The sequence below is a fragment of the Rhinatrema bivittatum genome, chromosome 8 (assembly GCF_901001135.1).
Source record: "Rhinatrema bivittatum chromosome 8, aRhiBiv1.1, whole genome shotgun sequence".
Taxonomy (NCBI): domain Eukaryota; kingdom Metazoa; phylum Chordata; class Amphibia; order Gymnophiona; family Rhinatrematidae; genus Rhinatrema; species Rhinatrema bivittatum.
The window spans coordinates 269718414-269735049 of NC_042622.1; the positions used below are offsets into that span (position 1 = coordinate 269718414).

At 50.5% G+C, this 16636-nt stretch overlaps 1 protein-coding gene across 24 annotated transcripts in view; it reads right to left on the minus strand.

Moving 5' to 3' along the window:
- Window positions 1–6516: 6516 nt before the first annotated feature.
- The window catches only part of LOC115096365 (immunoglobulin kappa light chain-like), an 87948-nt gene continuing 77828 nt past the window's right edge, over window positions 6517–16636 (minus strand). For 13 of the 24 annotated variants that reach the window (XM_029610858.1, XM_029610865.1, XM_029610859.1 and 10 more), the window contains exons 3-4: window positions 10564–10597; window positions 6517–7076 (exon numbers count right to left, since the gene is read on the minus strand). In XM_029610858.1, the coding sequence (XP_029466718.1) occupies window positions 6751–7076; window positions 10564–10597 (360 nt within the window). In that variant the 3' untranslated portion in view covers window positions 6517–6750. Of the gene's footprint in view, window positions 7077–10563; window positions 10602–15288; window positions 15295–16636 lie in introns of all 24 variants that reach the window. The other 11 variants (XM_029610855.1, XM_029610863.1, XM_029610861.1 and 8 more) reach the window with 3 other exon arrangements.

A 16636-nucleotide genomic window follows, 5' to 3' on the forward strand; every position in this document is an offset into this window, starting at 1 on the left:
CGGATTACCAGGCGGAGGTCAGGCAGGCGGAGGTCACTCAGAGTCGGATTTCCAGGCAGAGGTCAGGAAGGTGGAGGTCACTCAGAGTCGGATTACCAGGCGGAGGTCAGGCAGGCGGAGGTCACTCAGAGTCGGATTTCCAGGCAGAGGTCAGGAAGGTGGAGGTCACTCAGAGTCGGATTACCAGGCGGAGGTCAGGCAGGTGGAGGTCACTCAGAGTCGGATTACCAGGCGGAGGTCAGGAAAGTGGAGGTCACTCAGAGTCGGATTACCAGGCGGAGGTCAGGCAGGTGGAGGTCACTCAGAGTCGGATTTCCAGGCGGAGATCAGGCAGGCGGAGGTCACTCAGAGTCGGATTACCAGGCGGAGGTCAGGGCAGGCGGAGGTCACTCAGAGTCGGATTACCAGGCGGAGGTCAGGGCAGGCGGAGGTCACTCAGAGTCGGATTACCAGGCGGAGGTCAGGGCAGGCGGAGGTCACTCAGAGTCGGATTACCAGGCGGAGGTCAGGAAAGTGGAGGTCACTCAGAGTCGGATTACCAGGCGGAGGTCAGGCAGGCGGAGGTCACTCAGAGTCGGATTACCAGGCGGAGGTCAGGCAGGCGGAGGTCACTCAGAGTCGGATTACCAGGCGGAGGTCAGGCAGGCGGAGGTCACTCAGAGTCGGATTACCAGGCGGAGGTCAGGAAGGCGGAGGTCACTCAGAGTCGGATTACCAGGCGGAGGTCAGGCAGGCGGAGGTCACTCAGAGTCGGATTACCAGGCGGAGGTCAGGAAGGTGGAGGTCACTCAGAGTCGGATTACCAGGCGGAGGTCAGGCAGGTGGAGGTCACTCAGAGTCGGATTACCAGGCGGAGGTCAGGAAAGTGGAGGTCACTCAGAGTCGGATTACCAGGCGGAGGTCAGGCAGGTGGAGGTCACTCAGAGTCGGATTTCCAGGCAGAGGTCAGGAAGGTGGAGGTCACTCAGAGTCGGATTACCAGGCGGAGGTCAGGCAGGTGGAGGTCACTCAGAGTCGGATTACCAGGCGGAGGTCAGGAAAGTGGAGGTCACTCAGAGTCGGATTACCAGGCGGAGGTCAGGCAGGTGGAGGTCACTCAGAGTCGGATTACCAGGCGGAGGTCAGGGCAGGTGGAGGTCACTCAGAGTCGGATTTCCAGGCAGAGGTCAGGCAGGCGGAGGTCACTCAGAGTCGGATTTCCAGGCGGAGATCAGGGCAGGCGGAGGTCACTCAGAGTCGGATTACCAGGCGGAGGTCAGGGCAGGCGGAGGTCACTCAGAGTCGGATTACCAGGCGGAGGTCAGGGCAGGCGGAGGTCACTCAGAGTCGGATTACCAGGCGGAGGTCAGGGCAGGCGGAGGTCACTCAGAGTCGGATTACCAGGCGGAGGTCAGGGCAGGCGGAGGTCACTCAGAGTCGGATTACCAGGCGGAGGTCAGGAAGGCGGAGATCACTCAGAGTCGGATTACCAGGCGGAGGTCACTCAGAGTCGGATTACCAGGCGGAGGTCAGGCAGGCGGAGGTCACTCAGAGTCGGATTTCCAGGCGGAGGTCAGGAAGGTGGAGGTCACTCAGAGTCGGATTACCAGGCGGAGGTCAGGGCAGGCGGAGGTCACTCAGAGTCGGATTTCCAGGCGGAGGTCAGGCAGGCGGAGGTCACTCAGAGTCGGATTACCAGGCGGAGGTCAGGGCAGGCGGAGGTCACTGAGAGTCGGATTACCAGGCGGAGGTCAGGGCAGGCGGAGGTCACTCAGAGTCGGATTACCAGGCGGAGGTCAGGAAGGCGGAGATCACTCAGAGTCGGATTACCAGGCGGAGGTCACTCAGAGTCGGATTACCAGGCGGAGGTCAGGCAGGCGGAGGTCACTCAGAGTCGGATTACCAGGCGGAGGTCAGGAAGGTGGAGGTCACTCAGAGTCGGATTACCAGGCGGAGGTCAGGCAGGCGGAGGTCACTCAGAGTCGGATTACCAGGCGGAGGTCAAGGCAGGTGGAGGTCACTCAGAGTCGGATTACCAGGCGGAGGTCAGGGCAGGCGGAGGTCACTCAGAGTCGGATTACCAGGCGGAGGTCAAGGCAGGTGGAGGTCACTCAGAGTCGGATTACCAGGCGGAGGTCAGGGCAGGCGGAGGTCACTCAGAGTCGGATTACCAGGCGGAGGTCAGGGCAGGCGGAGGTCACTCAGAGTCGGATTACCAGGCGGAGGTCAGGCAGGGCGGAGATCACTCAGAGTCGGATTACCAGGCGGAGGTCAGGGCAGGCGGAGGGTCACTCAGAGTCGGATTACCAGGCGGAGGTCAGGCAGGTGGGAGGTCACTCAGAGTCGGATTACCAGGCGGAGGTAGGAAAGTGGAGGTCACTCAGAGTCGGGATTACCAGGCGGAGGTCAGGCAGTGTGGAGGTCACTCAGAGTCGGATTACCAGGCGGAGGTCAGGCAGGTGGAGGTCACTCAGAGTCGGATTACCAGGCGGAGGTCAGGCAGGCGGAGGTCACTCAGAGTCGGATTACCAGGCGGAGGTCAGGCAGGCAGAAGACAGTCCGGCAGGGCAAGGAGCAGGCAGGGACGCTGGAGCAGGAATCACACTGGAACACACTCTCACGGAGCAGGACCCGCTGATGAGGGGCGGTAGACGAGGTAAGGCCGGGTTTAAGTACCCAAGGCGTCTGATGTCATCACCGCGCGCCACGGGGACTTTTCCCGCCGCTGGGCCTTTAAATCTGGTGGCGTGGCGCACGCGCACACCTAGGGAGTGGGGCCTGGAGCAGCACGTCAGCGGCGTTGGATCGCCTCGAGAGCAGGCCGCGTCCCCGGCCTCTGCCAGGGAGAGGCAGCAGAGGTTACTGCGGGTCTCCCGGGGGTGAGGGGACCCTAACACTTCTCTTCCTCGCCTACATATGCATTCACTCTGCAGCTCCTCATCCCCCGCCTTCTCTTCCCTCTGCCTCCATCCTTCTTCATGAACTCCCTTCATCGGGCAAGTCGCCCTCATCTGTGCCCTTCTCCTCCACTGCCGTGCTTTCCGCCTTGCTATGCTTGCAGTAGGCTTCCTGAGCCCGTGCGACATCCTCCTTCTCTGCTCTCATTCAAATCCAGGTTAAAAACTTAACTTTTAGAGTCTGCTTTTAAGTCCTAAACACTTCTCTACAACAAATGCACTTCCCATGCCTCGACCAGGTTGTACGCTGCCCGGAGCAGGGGCCGTCTCGCCCACGTTATCTGTCCAGCTCTGCACGCGTTCCAGCAGCACGGCCAACCGTCGATGGGCGACAGGGAAGAGGAACGGAGGAAATGCTGGCCTAACAACCCTGGCAGCGCTTCGGGAGCCGCCTTCATCGGGTCCTCGTTATCCGCTTATCGACTAGAGAGTAACTCCCGCCAGCGCTGCGCACACTTGTAGAAGGATACGGATATTATGGGAGAGGGAGGAAGCTTCCCCCCTGTGCTCCTTCTCCCCACTTTCAATATTTAAACTCTGGCCTGCCCTTTGCAACTCTGCTGCTGCGGCATAGTGAGGCCCATTCAGCTGTGCAAGAACTGGAGACACAGAACCGGACCATTTCGTCCGCCCAGCCTGCCCATTTATCCCTGCCGAAGCCTTTTCCCTCCCTCCTCCTGCCACTAAGGGGCCTTTATCTGCCACCCTACCCGTGTGCAGTTAAATTCCCACACTGCTTTGCCTCTGATAAATCTAATTTGCTCCAGGTGTTCACCGCCCTCTCCCTCTCCCTATCCTTCGGCTTTTCATTCTGTGGGCAAAATGCTTCCTTCCGGCACTTTCTCTGCGTTGTTTGTATCTATCTCCCCTTCACTTCTTCGCTCTGGAAGACGGTGCGGCTGGAGCGCCTTCTCTCCGTGCGTGACTTACAGCGCAGGCCTTGCGTCGTTTTGGTGGCCCTTCAGGAACTGCATTCACCTTCTCAATAGAATGTGCGGCCCAACATTTCTGGTTCCGTTTGTGTTTTCGTTTTGGGCTTTTTCATGTTTATTCAGCTGGCTTAATAATTTTTGTTGTTTGGTTTGCTTGCCAATCTGAAAAAAACCCCCAAAACATTAAACAAGAAAACTCTCCCTCCCTTCCCAGAAAGAAAAGACAAAAAAAAAAAAATATTTAGGCCTCCCTCAGTCCTGGCTGACTCTTCCCAGGCCGAAAAACTGCCCGAGCAGAGCATCTAGGCCCAGTGCTGAGACATAGGCCCAAGCCAAGCTGCCCGGGTCAGGAAGCTCCCAAACTGGCTCCCAGGTATCCCCTTCTGAGATCCTGCTTGTGAAAGCGCAGGGGCTATGCTGAGTCACTCCTAATTGGGTCCCTGCGCTTTAAAAATGGCACCATCTGCTTGTGATGGCAGCAAAGGGACATCACTTTTTTTGTGTCTTCCTCTGGTGGTGCAGGCGCCATTTTGATGAAATGAATGGCCACACAAACAAAATGGCGCTGGCCCTAGCAATGAAAAGTGCCAAGTGATATTACGTCAGGGCTGTCCTCCGGTTTGACGGCTCCATTTTTAAAGTGCCAGGACCCGGGCAGGGCAAATCTGGTCTTGGCACAATGCCCTGCTTGAGCCCTGGCCTTGACGCTGGTCGTAGGCCATGGTGCTGGGCTCAGGAAGTATTACAAAATAAAAGGTTATAGGGACATTACTATTTTCCATAATAAGTGAAACTCCCTAAGTGAATTTGTCCTGTCTGGAAAGATTGTAAGCTCTATGGGGAAGGGACTGACTGTTATATTATTTGTACAGTGCTGTGTATGGCTTGTAGTGCTTTAGAAATGATAAGGAGCAGCAGCTGCAGCATTAAAGAAGAAAAGAGAGGCTTAATAGGAGACGCACTATCATTACACATTTTCATTTCTAATGACTGTGGCTGGCAGAAGGAAGAAACAGAACAGACTTCATGAATTAGCAGTTATAACCTCTCCTCACACTTCCTTTCTCAGGAGAAACTTAATCCCACGCCCCCCTCGCCTTACCACCACCTCCTCCCGCCCCATCCCTAATAGCACAGAACTGAAGGTGAACAACTCAGGCTCCTGTTAGAGTCGTAGACACAGAGCAAGTCAAAGACCTTCAAAAAGATGAAAACATACAAATAAAGCAGTGAAGTGTAGAAATGTTAATATGGCTTTCTCCTCATGAGACGGTGCTCTCTGGCCACATTAAGTTATGAAGGCAAGGTTTGCTCTTTGCCTTTCATTTGGTGCAATCCTGCTGTATTGAAAGGGCTGGTTGTCCAGTGTAAAAAGCAAAATAAAATAATGTCTTTGTTTCTGGAGTCGACGTTTTGTCTTCCTGACCTGGCTGTGCTAGCAGGAGCAGGGCCTTCTGGGAGCTCCCAGGCCTAACCACGCGGGGTGACGCGCTACACTCTGCGTTCCAGGCACACAGGAAGGCAGGGCCCCTCGGAAACTGGGACCGGTATTTCAACTAGAAAATGGCCTGTTTTGCTGGAGGTGAGATTTGTCTGCTGCTGAGAGAAGATGGGAGGGGGTCTCTGTAGCTGACACCCCTCAGTATTAAACACTTTGCAGCAGCATCTCATGAAGATCTTTAGACCTCGTATGCTTGCAGGGCCAATCAGAGGGACGGGGGGGAATGGGGGAGGGGGGGCAGGAAGGTCATTTGGCCTGGGTTTCAAGTTCAAAGTGGGACCTCAAATTTAGATACTTGTTAGATTTTTGGCATTTTATAAGTTTCTCGATTTGTTTTTATGTGCTTCCCTATTGGACCAAAATGTGATAGACCATCTCAGCTTACAGCTGCAAATTGAAGCAAATAAGAGAGAGATGATTTGGTAAAAGACATAATTATGTCTAGGGTCCTCAAAAGCTGGAGGTGTCCCAGTCCTCTCTTTTCCTCTGAGAACGTCTGAATGCGTACGTGGTGTATTCTGTCACTGAACCAGGAGATCGATTTCACTGACCTCAGGCTACACCCTTGCACTGAGGATAGCTTTCTGTAATGACAATGGCTTTCTGGTTTTTCCTTTATTGAGCTATATACCACTCATTGCATCAGAGGCTATGCTCCAAGCAGAGTACAGTGCAGAGAGCTAAGTGACGCAGTAAGCAAATGGCATTTTATAGGGAAATAAATAATTCCTAGGTAATGTGTTGACAACCCTGCCATTATTGCAAGGATTCATGAAAATCAAACCAACTGCAGCACAAAGAGCGAGAATAAATGAAAACCTGCTGAAAGTGAGCTCTTTATTGAAGCTGAGTTAGCGGGCTTTTCAGCCCTCGTTTCATGATTTTAAGAGACCGTCTTCTTTCTCACCTATGACCTTACGCATACTTTATATGTCGCTTCTTGGGTTACCTGTGGTGAAGGATTACATTTAATGAGATCGACCTGCCTCTCATTTGAGTTTCGGATGTTTTGGGATTGCCAAGTGTGGATCTGGAAGGCGAGGCATTTCGCAGTCAGAGGGAAGAAGAGCTGAGTGAGGCTTCTGGTGTGGGAGGCAGGGGAAAGAAGAGCAGGGTTTGCACAGAGGATCTCGAGAAACCAGTGGAGTCGTGTTCATGACAGACAAATCCTTTAATGTATGGATGCAAACACTGGCACAAAGTACAAGGCATAAAGGAACACTCTGGAAAGGATTTTTGGCTGACAAGCTGTTGCATGAACTCAAGAAGAAGCAAACAAGACAAGAACAAAATAAGGATCTTGCTCAAAAGGGAAGGAGGATACAGAGAACCAAGGCAAGGCGAGGGGAGGAGGCCCCTGCTTTAGAAATAATTTTTTTTGTCACTGAGCACACTCAGACAGCCTTAGGCCTTCGGAGGTGATGGTCACCGAGCCCTCCTGTTGGATCGAGCAGGCATAGACCTTGTTGGGGCTCATGGAGCTGGCCGGCACCGTCAGGTAGCTGCTGAGGCTGAAGGAGCTGTCCGAGTCCCGGGAGGGGAGGCCGGTCTGGACGCCGGTGTCCGTGGAAGTGCCGTCCACCGTCCAGCGCACTTTGGCAAGGCTCACCGACAGCTTACTCATGTGGCAGGTGAAGGTCTTGTCGGCTGCCAGCTCCTGGGACGGCGGTGGGAAGAGGAGCACGGAGGGCTTAGGAAAGCTGTCCACTGGTTAACAAGGGAGGAAGAGAGCAGAGCGAGAAATTATTAAAGCATCTATGGCAGTTCTGTGCATACAATATCTGAAGAGAGAGCTGGAAAGAGACCGCCAGACTGGGAAAAGGCAGATGTTACAGATGTGGCACTGAAGAAAAAAGTGAGGGAATCTTTCTCAGTTAAAATGTTTTTTTAATTATGACAGGAGTGATATCAGAGTGCAATATGTGCCAAATATTAAACCTTCTGTCTTGTGTTTGCAATGGGCTTTAGAGAGGCCATGTGTCAGCTTTTAAACTAAATTAATATTTACTGCTCCAATAGCTGTATCTGACTTAGAGGCTGAATTACTAAGGCGTCCTCCAATTCTGTGTCTTAGAGAAAAATCCTTAACTTGATATGAAAAGAAGCCATATTATTTATTTATTTAGACATTTTTTTTTATATACCTTCCTTCCATATTAGATCAAAACGGCTCAGAAATTAAAACCTACACAGTATGGGCATCTAAATAACATAAAACCTGAATCAGCATAAAAAAAAACCCAAAGGAAAAAATACAAGAGGAACATACTAGGTCATTAAATGCAGTCGTACAAATCCTGGTTTTCACTCCCTTTCTGAGTGCCTGGGACTCTGTCTAAGGTCTTATAGATGCGGGCGCTGGTTCCATGTACAGAAGATAAGTATTTGGGGGCTTTTTTCACTTGTCTGTCACTTTCTGTATTGCTAATATGGAGTTTTAAATATCGAATGAAAGGGGCCTCATTTTAATACAGGTTTTCTCTGGGGGGAATCCCTGCTGAATCAGATACTAAGTTGGATACGGATATGGCAGAGAGAAATTAATTATTCGATTCCTAAGGCTGACCTGTGAGTCTGTCTAAAGCCCACTGCGGGCACACGGCGATAGATTTAATTTTCTGCACATACTGCATTCTGATCGCACTCCTTTGATAATGTAAAACATTTCAGAACCATCTATTTCCATTGAGAAAGCTTCCCTTCCTGTTTTTTCTTCTGTGCCCCTTACCATGAGGGCTGCTGCTTGCATACTGCCAGATATCACAGACGCACATGTATTCAGGCGCAGGGGCGCAGAAGATGCGGCTTAGAACGGTTCTTACTGCAGATAATTAATGCAGAAATCAAGTGCAAACAGCAGAGAGAGGAAGTTTGCAGAGAAAGGGGGGAGGATATGGCACGGGTAGGCACAAAGGTGGGAGAGATGGAGGGCAATTTTGTTAAGAATTCTGCCAAGAAATGCTCAGCTCTGAAAGGTTAAAATCCCCCCGGGGTTTCTGCAAAGGATTCTCTGCCTTCCAGGCAGGAGAAAAGTGGATTAAAGGAGTCGCAGGCAACAGTAGGGGCGGGGAGCAGGAACTGGGGATTCAATTGCAATATTCAGAGCTTCCTGAATAGCTCCAGGCTGTGAGGGCTGCCACCCAGCTGTTCCTGGTTTGGGCCTATTCGTTCTAGCGTCTTTGTGCAGAGAGATGCCAAGGTCGCCCGAGGGCGTTTAGGAGTGACCCGGCCCTAGGCATGCAGGGAGAATTAAAAGGGAGAAAAACCAAATCCTTCTCCTTTTCAGTTTTTTTTATAATGAGTGCTTGTTGTGAGCAGGGCCCCTTGTTTAAACCCTGAAAGCTAAGCCAATAAAGCTACAGCTTAGGGGCTTTAGGGGAGAGGTTACTGCTGGACAAAAGCAAGGGAAGCCCTTTCAGCCCTGTGCTCACCCAGAGAAGGGCTCGGTCAGGACAATCCCCTGCAGTTACTCGGCAGCTTGGGATATTTGGGGACCCCTTAGCGCAGTTTAGCATTTAAGGTAATATTAATGGGGTCCATCTTGGTACAAGCGTCAGGCCTGTGATGCTATCAGGAGGGACATTTGCACATTGCTCACAGGTAGCTGTAATATCTACGAGAAATGGCACCAGTCAGCAATGCCCCGAACTCAGTCCCAAAGGAAATCCCAGCTACAAGAAGGACTTATTTGTAAGTCTATTACAATGAATGCATTATGAACCATCTTTAACTCCCCAGTGAAAAAGGAAAAGAGGAGCTCTGAGAGGTGCGGGCAATGTGCAAACCTCTACCCAACGCTGCTTGTAGGACCCAAGAGTGCAGCTCAGTGCTAGGCAGAGCTCCTGACCCCCTCCCCCCCCCCCCAGCACTCAGTGGCAGGAGGCCCTCGAATCTGTGATGTAAGACAGGACATCTGCTCTCTGTGCTGCTCGCTCTGTCAGATATCCTAAGAAAACAGGGCCAGGAGGGCTTCGCTTCTGTGCTCACGAACCACCTGTACATTTTACTCTCTGGGGCTGGGGGTGAGGGGATGGGAGAACTGAAGATGAGAGGAGAGGAGTTAGCAAGCTTAACGCCTACAGAGAGGGGATGGGGGAGCTCTGCTCGGGCAACTCTGCTCAGGGCTGCCCTGCTCCAACACAAACCTACCTTGCCCTCACTTGTGTTTCTAAAGGGGACCTGTTTTTTTTTGTTATGGTGCAGAGGTGCAGGAGCCCTAACTGCTGTGGGGAAAACTCAGCAGGCTGTGATAGCTATTTTTGGCCAAACATAAGAGTTCAGAAGAGAGAAGAAAACCTTCCAGAGCAGGTGGGTTCCTTCTTTGGAGGGCTCCTGAAGCAGGGATTTCATGTGCTCTGCAGAGCTCCTGTCCTGCTGTAGGGGAACTCTCCTTTCTTAAAGGATCACCCTAAAGATGATCCCTTCCACCAATACTTATCTTACAGCAAAGGAAGCAGCTGTGCTGAGACAAAGTGACTTATTAGTGCCTCATCTTTGGCTAATTCTTATCTAATTGTCACAGCCTGCAGAGAATGCGGACTGATGGGGACTTTTCTAAAGCTTTCAGCATCTCTGAGGCACACAGCGGTCAGGCTGCCTGGGATTCTGCCCTGCTGGCTCTTAGTTGACCTTTATCCCATCAGTGAGAGGATTCCTGCCTTTCACACACTCAGAAGCCGCTCTCCCTTTCTCCTGGCAGCCACTGAGACTGCAGGAAAAACCTCTAAATGGCAATGGTAGGAAACATTTTAGCTTCAAACCCTCACACAACAATCTGGAATATAATAATGACTATTTCAATCAAGCACAGATTAAGAAGACTGAAAGGGAGAAATCATGAAGAAAGAAGGAAACTTAAAGCAAGGCTTTGCTTCTCATTGGTAAGTCAAGAAGTTTATTGTAATGTTAAGATATGAGTTCTAATCCCCGGCTCTGTGCAGGGCGAGCAGTTTGCCCATGGAAGGTAATTTCTCCTGTGGGGCAATTGGAAAAGGATTATGGGGTGGAAGCAGCAGCTCTAGTGACAACTCGCACCCCAGGAAACCCTACGAGTTGGGGTTAATTTAACGTCACTTTACTCAAAATGTAAAACTGAAAAAAAGGACCTCTCCCCACCAATCTCTTAAAAATGTTCTTTGCTGTATGGTGAAAGGAAAAGCCAATCAATAATTACTTTCGCTAGACTCGTTCTTACCTGTGACGATCAGTTTACTGCTTTGGCTGAACACCCACACAGCCAGACATCCTGGTCAGCCCCCAGGACAAGAAACCTAAGCTGCTCAGCCAGGAGTCTGACCCTGCACCCTGCAGGGGGACCCCTCCAGTTTAAGGGGACACTCCTGGGAGTTTACATGCAATAAGAGTTTGATGGAGATGGTAAGGGAGAGCGTTGTCTCTCACCAGAGACGGCACCGGTGCTGCCATAGGTACCCGCATGGCAAAGACTCCTGGCCAATCATTATTCACCCTAAAGCACACAAGAGCCCTGACTGCTGCCAGGAAAGACATAAGAGTTGTAAAAGAGGTTAGAAGAGGAAATGTTAGATTCTCCTGCCAGGAATTAGACGCATTCTCAGAGAGAGCTCTGCTGGTTCTTACCTGTGACAATCAGTTTGCTGCTCTGGCTGACACAAACACAGCCAGACATCTCAGCTGTCGTCCTGCACAAAAAACAAGTTTTAGGGCCCTGCCTACAGCATGAATTAAACACTCAGCACATGATCACATCCCTCTGCCCTGTCCTCTCCTTCTCAGCTTCTCATTGGCCTCCTTCTCTCTGCCCTATCTCTAACCAAACCTGGAAACCTGTGATTTCCAGTCACCCTGAGATTACTGTGGAGGAACTGAAAGGGGTTGGGGAAGGCGGGATTGCAGGTACAACTGATGCGCAAAAACTTACTCTCATGCGCAAACACACACTAACACACTCACATAGTCACACTCACTTTCACACACACACACACATGCTCATTCTCTCACACATTCTCAGATGCTCACTTACAGCTTTACTCCTCTCATTCTCCTCCATAGGCATTCTCTCACAGGCATCCTCACTCACTCACTCACTCATCTCCCTTCTCCACACACACGTGCCCACTAACTCTTGCATCCGTGCTCACTCACACTCTCACTTCTCTTCCTCTTCCACAAACACACACACTCTCGGAGAGAAGCTCACTCATTCTCTTCCCCCTCACTCACTCACTCATCACCCTCCTCCATACACATGCGCACTAACTCTCACATCTCTGCTCACTCACACTCTCAATTCTCTTCCTCTTACACATACACACACACTCTCGGAGAGAAGCTCACTCATTATTTTCCCCTTCACTCACTCACTCATCTTCCTCCTCCACACACACATGCGCACTAACTCTCGCATCTGTGCTCACTCACACTCTCACTTCTCTTCCTCTTCCACAAACACACACACTCTCAGAGAGAAGCTCACTCATTCTCTTCCCCCTCACTCACTCACTCATCACCCTCCTCCATACACATGCGCACTAACTCTCACATCTGTGCTCACTCACACTCTCACTTCTCTTCCTCTTCCACAAACACACACACTCTCAGAGAGAAGCTCACTCATTCTCTTCCCCCTCACTCACTCACTCATCACCCTCCTCCATACACATGCGCACTAACTCTCACATCTGTGCTCACTCACACTCTCAATTCTCTTCCTCTTACACATACACACACATTCTCAAAGAGAAGCTCGCTCATTCTTTTCCCCTTTACTCACTCACTCATCTCCCTCCTCCATACACACCTGCCCACTAACTCTTGCGTCCGTGCTCTCTCACACTCTCACATCTCTGCCTCTTACACAAACACACACTCTCACAAAGAGAGAAGCTCACTCATTCTCTTTCCCCTCACTCACTCGCTCATCTCTCTCCTCCACACACACATGCCCACTAACTCTCGCGTCCGTGCTCACTCAGACTCTCACATCTCTGCCTCTTACACAAACACACACACTCTCAGAGAGAAGCTCACTCATTCTCTTCCCCTTCCCTTGGAATCCACCAGGAATAGCAACCTCTGACGTGGGCCCTTGGATCAGCAGCCTCTTTCTTTATTGTCCATTTCTTTTTCTGGAACTCCAATGGTCCACTGGCCACATGGGCCCGACGCTGCCCTTCTTCCTCCCACCCATTCAACTCTGTATTCCTCCTTCACTGCATAGGCCCAACCCTGCATTACTTATCTGCAGCCCATGCAGCTCAACGCCCCTCCTTCAACCGTGCATTCTCGACGCTATGCCTCTTCTTTCCACACCATGCAGCTTGATGACCCTCCTTCAACTGCGCAGTCTCGATGCTGCTGCTTTTTCCTGGGCTCCCGTGGGGGCCTTTTTCTGTCACAGCATCCAGAGTTTTATGGTCTTGGCCTGGAGACCTGGTGTTTCTTTTAGAATTCTGGAGTCTCCAGGCCAAATCTGGAGAGTTCCCAGGTATGTCTATGACAGCCATCTCTGATCCAGTCCTGGTTTTGCCCCCAATTCATGCACGAGGATGTAACCCTGCTTGTCCTTGGGAAGTCAGAATTAGAATTCCATGCATGCAAAAGGCCAAAAGCATGACTGGATCAGCTTGTTGGTCTGACCTGGGTAAGGGGGAAGCAGAGATCAAATGGGGGTCTACGGCCCTCAGGGCTGGTTATTCCATTAGAGAAACTAGACAGTCACTTATGACATCAAATCTTTTGAGATGGCATAAACCTCCACATGTCACCTACTTGTTTTTAAGGCTTAGTACCTCAAGAGAGAAGGTAATGGATGCTGGATGGGTGGTGGAGTCAAAAAGGACACTGGGTGGATGGGGGAGTTGTAGAGCGAGGGTATTGGGCTTATGGCGAGAAAGAGAGTGCTGAGCAGGTGAGGGTGGGGGTGAAGAGAGAGAGAAAGGATTCTGGTCAGGTAAGGAGGTGGAGAGAGAGGATTCTGGGCACTGCATGAAGGGGACATAGAGATTTGGGTGATGCTACTGTGCTGAGCAAAACGAGGAGGATGCAGGACTTGGCAGAGGGTGAAAGCAGGGTGAGAGGTGGATGCTGTGCCAGAGCTGCCCTCACTCGGCAGGTGTGTACAGATGGAAAGTCTGTCTATTAGGGGAGGGTACCTGACACCCTTGCGCCAGCCGTGATGTAATTGCACCAGGAAATAAATTGTGCAGATTTATGTCCCATCATATTCTATTGTGCCTTCCCTCATTGAGTGGGGGCTGGGGGCAGGGAGGAATCCACTTCTGGGGTTGCTGAAGCCTAATGTACACAATATGTCCAAGGGTTTTCTTCCAAACAGGAAGCTTGACTTCAGGACCCTTAGGCGATGGGGCAGTCAGTGTTCCAGCAAACAGACAGGTGGAAGGATTCCATTTATAAATCTGTTCTCAAGAGATGAGTCCATGTTCTCAAACTGCAATTCCACAAGCACACTGTTTCGGGACCTCCGGGCTTTTCTGGTGACTGGCTTTGAGTTTCTTGTATTCCTTGGATGATTCCTGGTACCCGTTCTCCAGTGTTCTGTGTCACTCTGACCTTCCTCTCCACGTGACCTCTTTGCACTTCTTTTCGACAGTAACAGATGGGTAAGCATTCCTGTCCCTCCTTCTGCCGAGTTGTCTTGTGGCTGCACTGCATGTACCAACCCAGGGTGCAAACCAACAGCTCCAAGTCTTCTTGGTGTTTGGGTACTTGCCAGGTTCTTATGGCCTGGATTGGCCACTGTTGGAAACAGGATGCTGGGCTTGATGGACCCTTGGTCTGACCCAGTATGGCAGGTTCTTATGTTCTTACTGATAAAGCCCATAGAAGCACATAAACTCCAAGCCTTCAAAAATAGAAGAGGACTCTTTCTAGTAAGGGACAGACCTAAGGATAAAGGCTATCTTCCAATATCTGAGAAACCTTTACTGAGTCCTACCTCGTAGGATTGTAGCTCCAGTTCAGGGGTGGACAAAGTTGCCAGTTTTCTCCCTAGAGAGGTAGTCAGGGGCCTAACTCCAGAGCTCTTTTCTTTGGGCTAGTAGTCTGTCCCTTCAGGGTCAACCCTTGGACCCAACACTGAGGGGCAGTCCCTCCTGCAAAACCTTTACAGAGGAGAGGGGAAAATACTTCCTCTCCTTATCATTCTTTTACTACTTCTGTCTTGCTCCCCTTCTGGAAAGTTCTAGGGGGTTACTATATTATCGACTGGAATGATCCATTGTAGTACCTCCCATAGAGGTGTTTATGCAAATGGATCAGTCCGTCTAGTTAAACTGTCTCATCAAACCTACAATGGACACCTTGCTCTGGTAAGGATTCAATGGGTCCTTGTACCAGGTGTAGCTCCCCCTTGACCGCTTACCTCATGGGGCATTCCTAGTCTGGGACTGATCTGGCGGGAGCCCCCCCTAGGGCAGACTCCATCGATCCTCACGTTCTTGGCGCCTGGTGCCTCCATCTGGGGAAGAAGGGTATTAGTGAGTGGGATTTCTGTCCTTTCACCCCAGGAAACAAACGGGAGTATGAACAAGGCTAGCAGTATGTACAAATGTATACAGGTTTATTAGACTATATAAGAATATATATTTCTGCATGACTATGTACAAATGTATACAGGTTTATTAGATTATACACGTATATACATTTCTGCATGACTATGTACATCATTAATAGGATGTCAAACAGCACACTTATCTGCTCGTGGTTAATAGTGTCAGGCCACACAACTATATACATTTCTACAAGGTAGTAAGGACACTTAATATTTGGCAATTTGAGGTTGTTGGCCCCCACAGTATACCACCATATAGAATAGAAGGGACCTCTTGTGTTCCTGCTTACTAAAACATTATTATTATCCTCTCCCGTTTTATCCCAAGTCTCACCCATGTGAACAGATGCAACTGTGCTGGTGGGCAGTGTTGGCCTTGGGGGGGAGGGGAGGGGGTGTTGCCATTGTATCTAAACTGCCTCCTTCTGTTCCGCTGAGAGATCTGACTCTTCCTCCTGGTCTGTCGCTGGGGCCCACACTCTCCTGGGGGACCCAACTCTGCCTCCCGGACTGCCACTGGGGTTCACACCCTCCTGGGGAAGCCAATTCGGCCTTCCAGACTGCTACTGGGGTTCCCTTGCTCAAGTGGGACATCTTGCTCTCCAGATCTGCCACTGGGGTCCCCTCACTCGGGGGGGTGGGGGGGGGGGGGCTGACTCCACCTCCAGGCCTGCTGCTGTCCTTCAATTCTCCTCCCTTGGTAGGAAGGTTTACAGCTCCACTAGGCTCATGGCTGTTTTAGTGTTCAGTGGCTCTGCCCCTCCACAGTCTCAGCTTTCAGTAATCTTATATCTACTAAGCTCATGGCCAGTCACCTTCTCTGAGCCTGACTTTTGCTTTCTCTGTTGGCTGACCCTAAATGGGTCACCTCTCAGCCAAAAGGCCAAGACAAAGGCAAGACCACAGATAAAGACCATGTGCACACTCCTCTATCCTGCCTGCCATCTCCTCTATTGTCTGGGAACTTGGTACCCTCCTGTCTGAATACCCTTTGTAGTCAGGATGAAAATCTGTTTGCTTCCTAGGACTGTTATCCAGTATATTTATCTCATAAATCCCTTTTCCAGGCATAGTTCTGTAATTTAGGAGTTTGAATTCTCTGATTTTTAGGGATATTTCATTGCAAAATTACCAAAGGTAGTCAGCCCCTACCTGAAAATCTGACTTTTCTATTGAATGGTCATTTAAGTGCCCTTACAGTAAGGATCTGATGATCTTTTCAGTTTCATTCTGTGTTTCCTGGGCTGGCGGCTCATGTTACACAGCTGCATGGTCCTCCTTTTTTTTTTTTTTCTCTGCTGCAGTTCACTTTAATGGTAGTGCGCTCAGACCTCTGTCTCTTGTGAGGGGGGTTTCACATGTTTCTATGTAGGCGGCCATCCTAGCAATTCCCCAAACTACTTTTCTTTTCCCTTCCCCTATTCCCCTTCTTCATTGCCTTTCTCTGTTTCATCATCATCCTTATCACATTTTTATATATTCCTCGTCTTCCTGTACAAATCACCCAAGGCGAGTTACGTCACCAGTTGCATATTACAATAAATGTTTCTTTCCCAATGCTCCCAGTCATTCTATTTCTCTCATCTCTTTATGGTCGCCCTCACATACAGTTTTAGCCGGTTATTTTATAGCTCCAGGTCTAAAGGGAAGAGCCCGAGCCAGTCCTGGTTTTCCACCCACTGCATTCATGGACCTGTAGTTCCCACTTTTTAAAAGA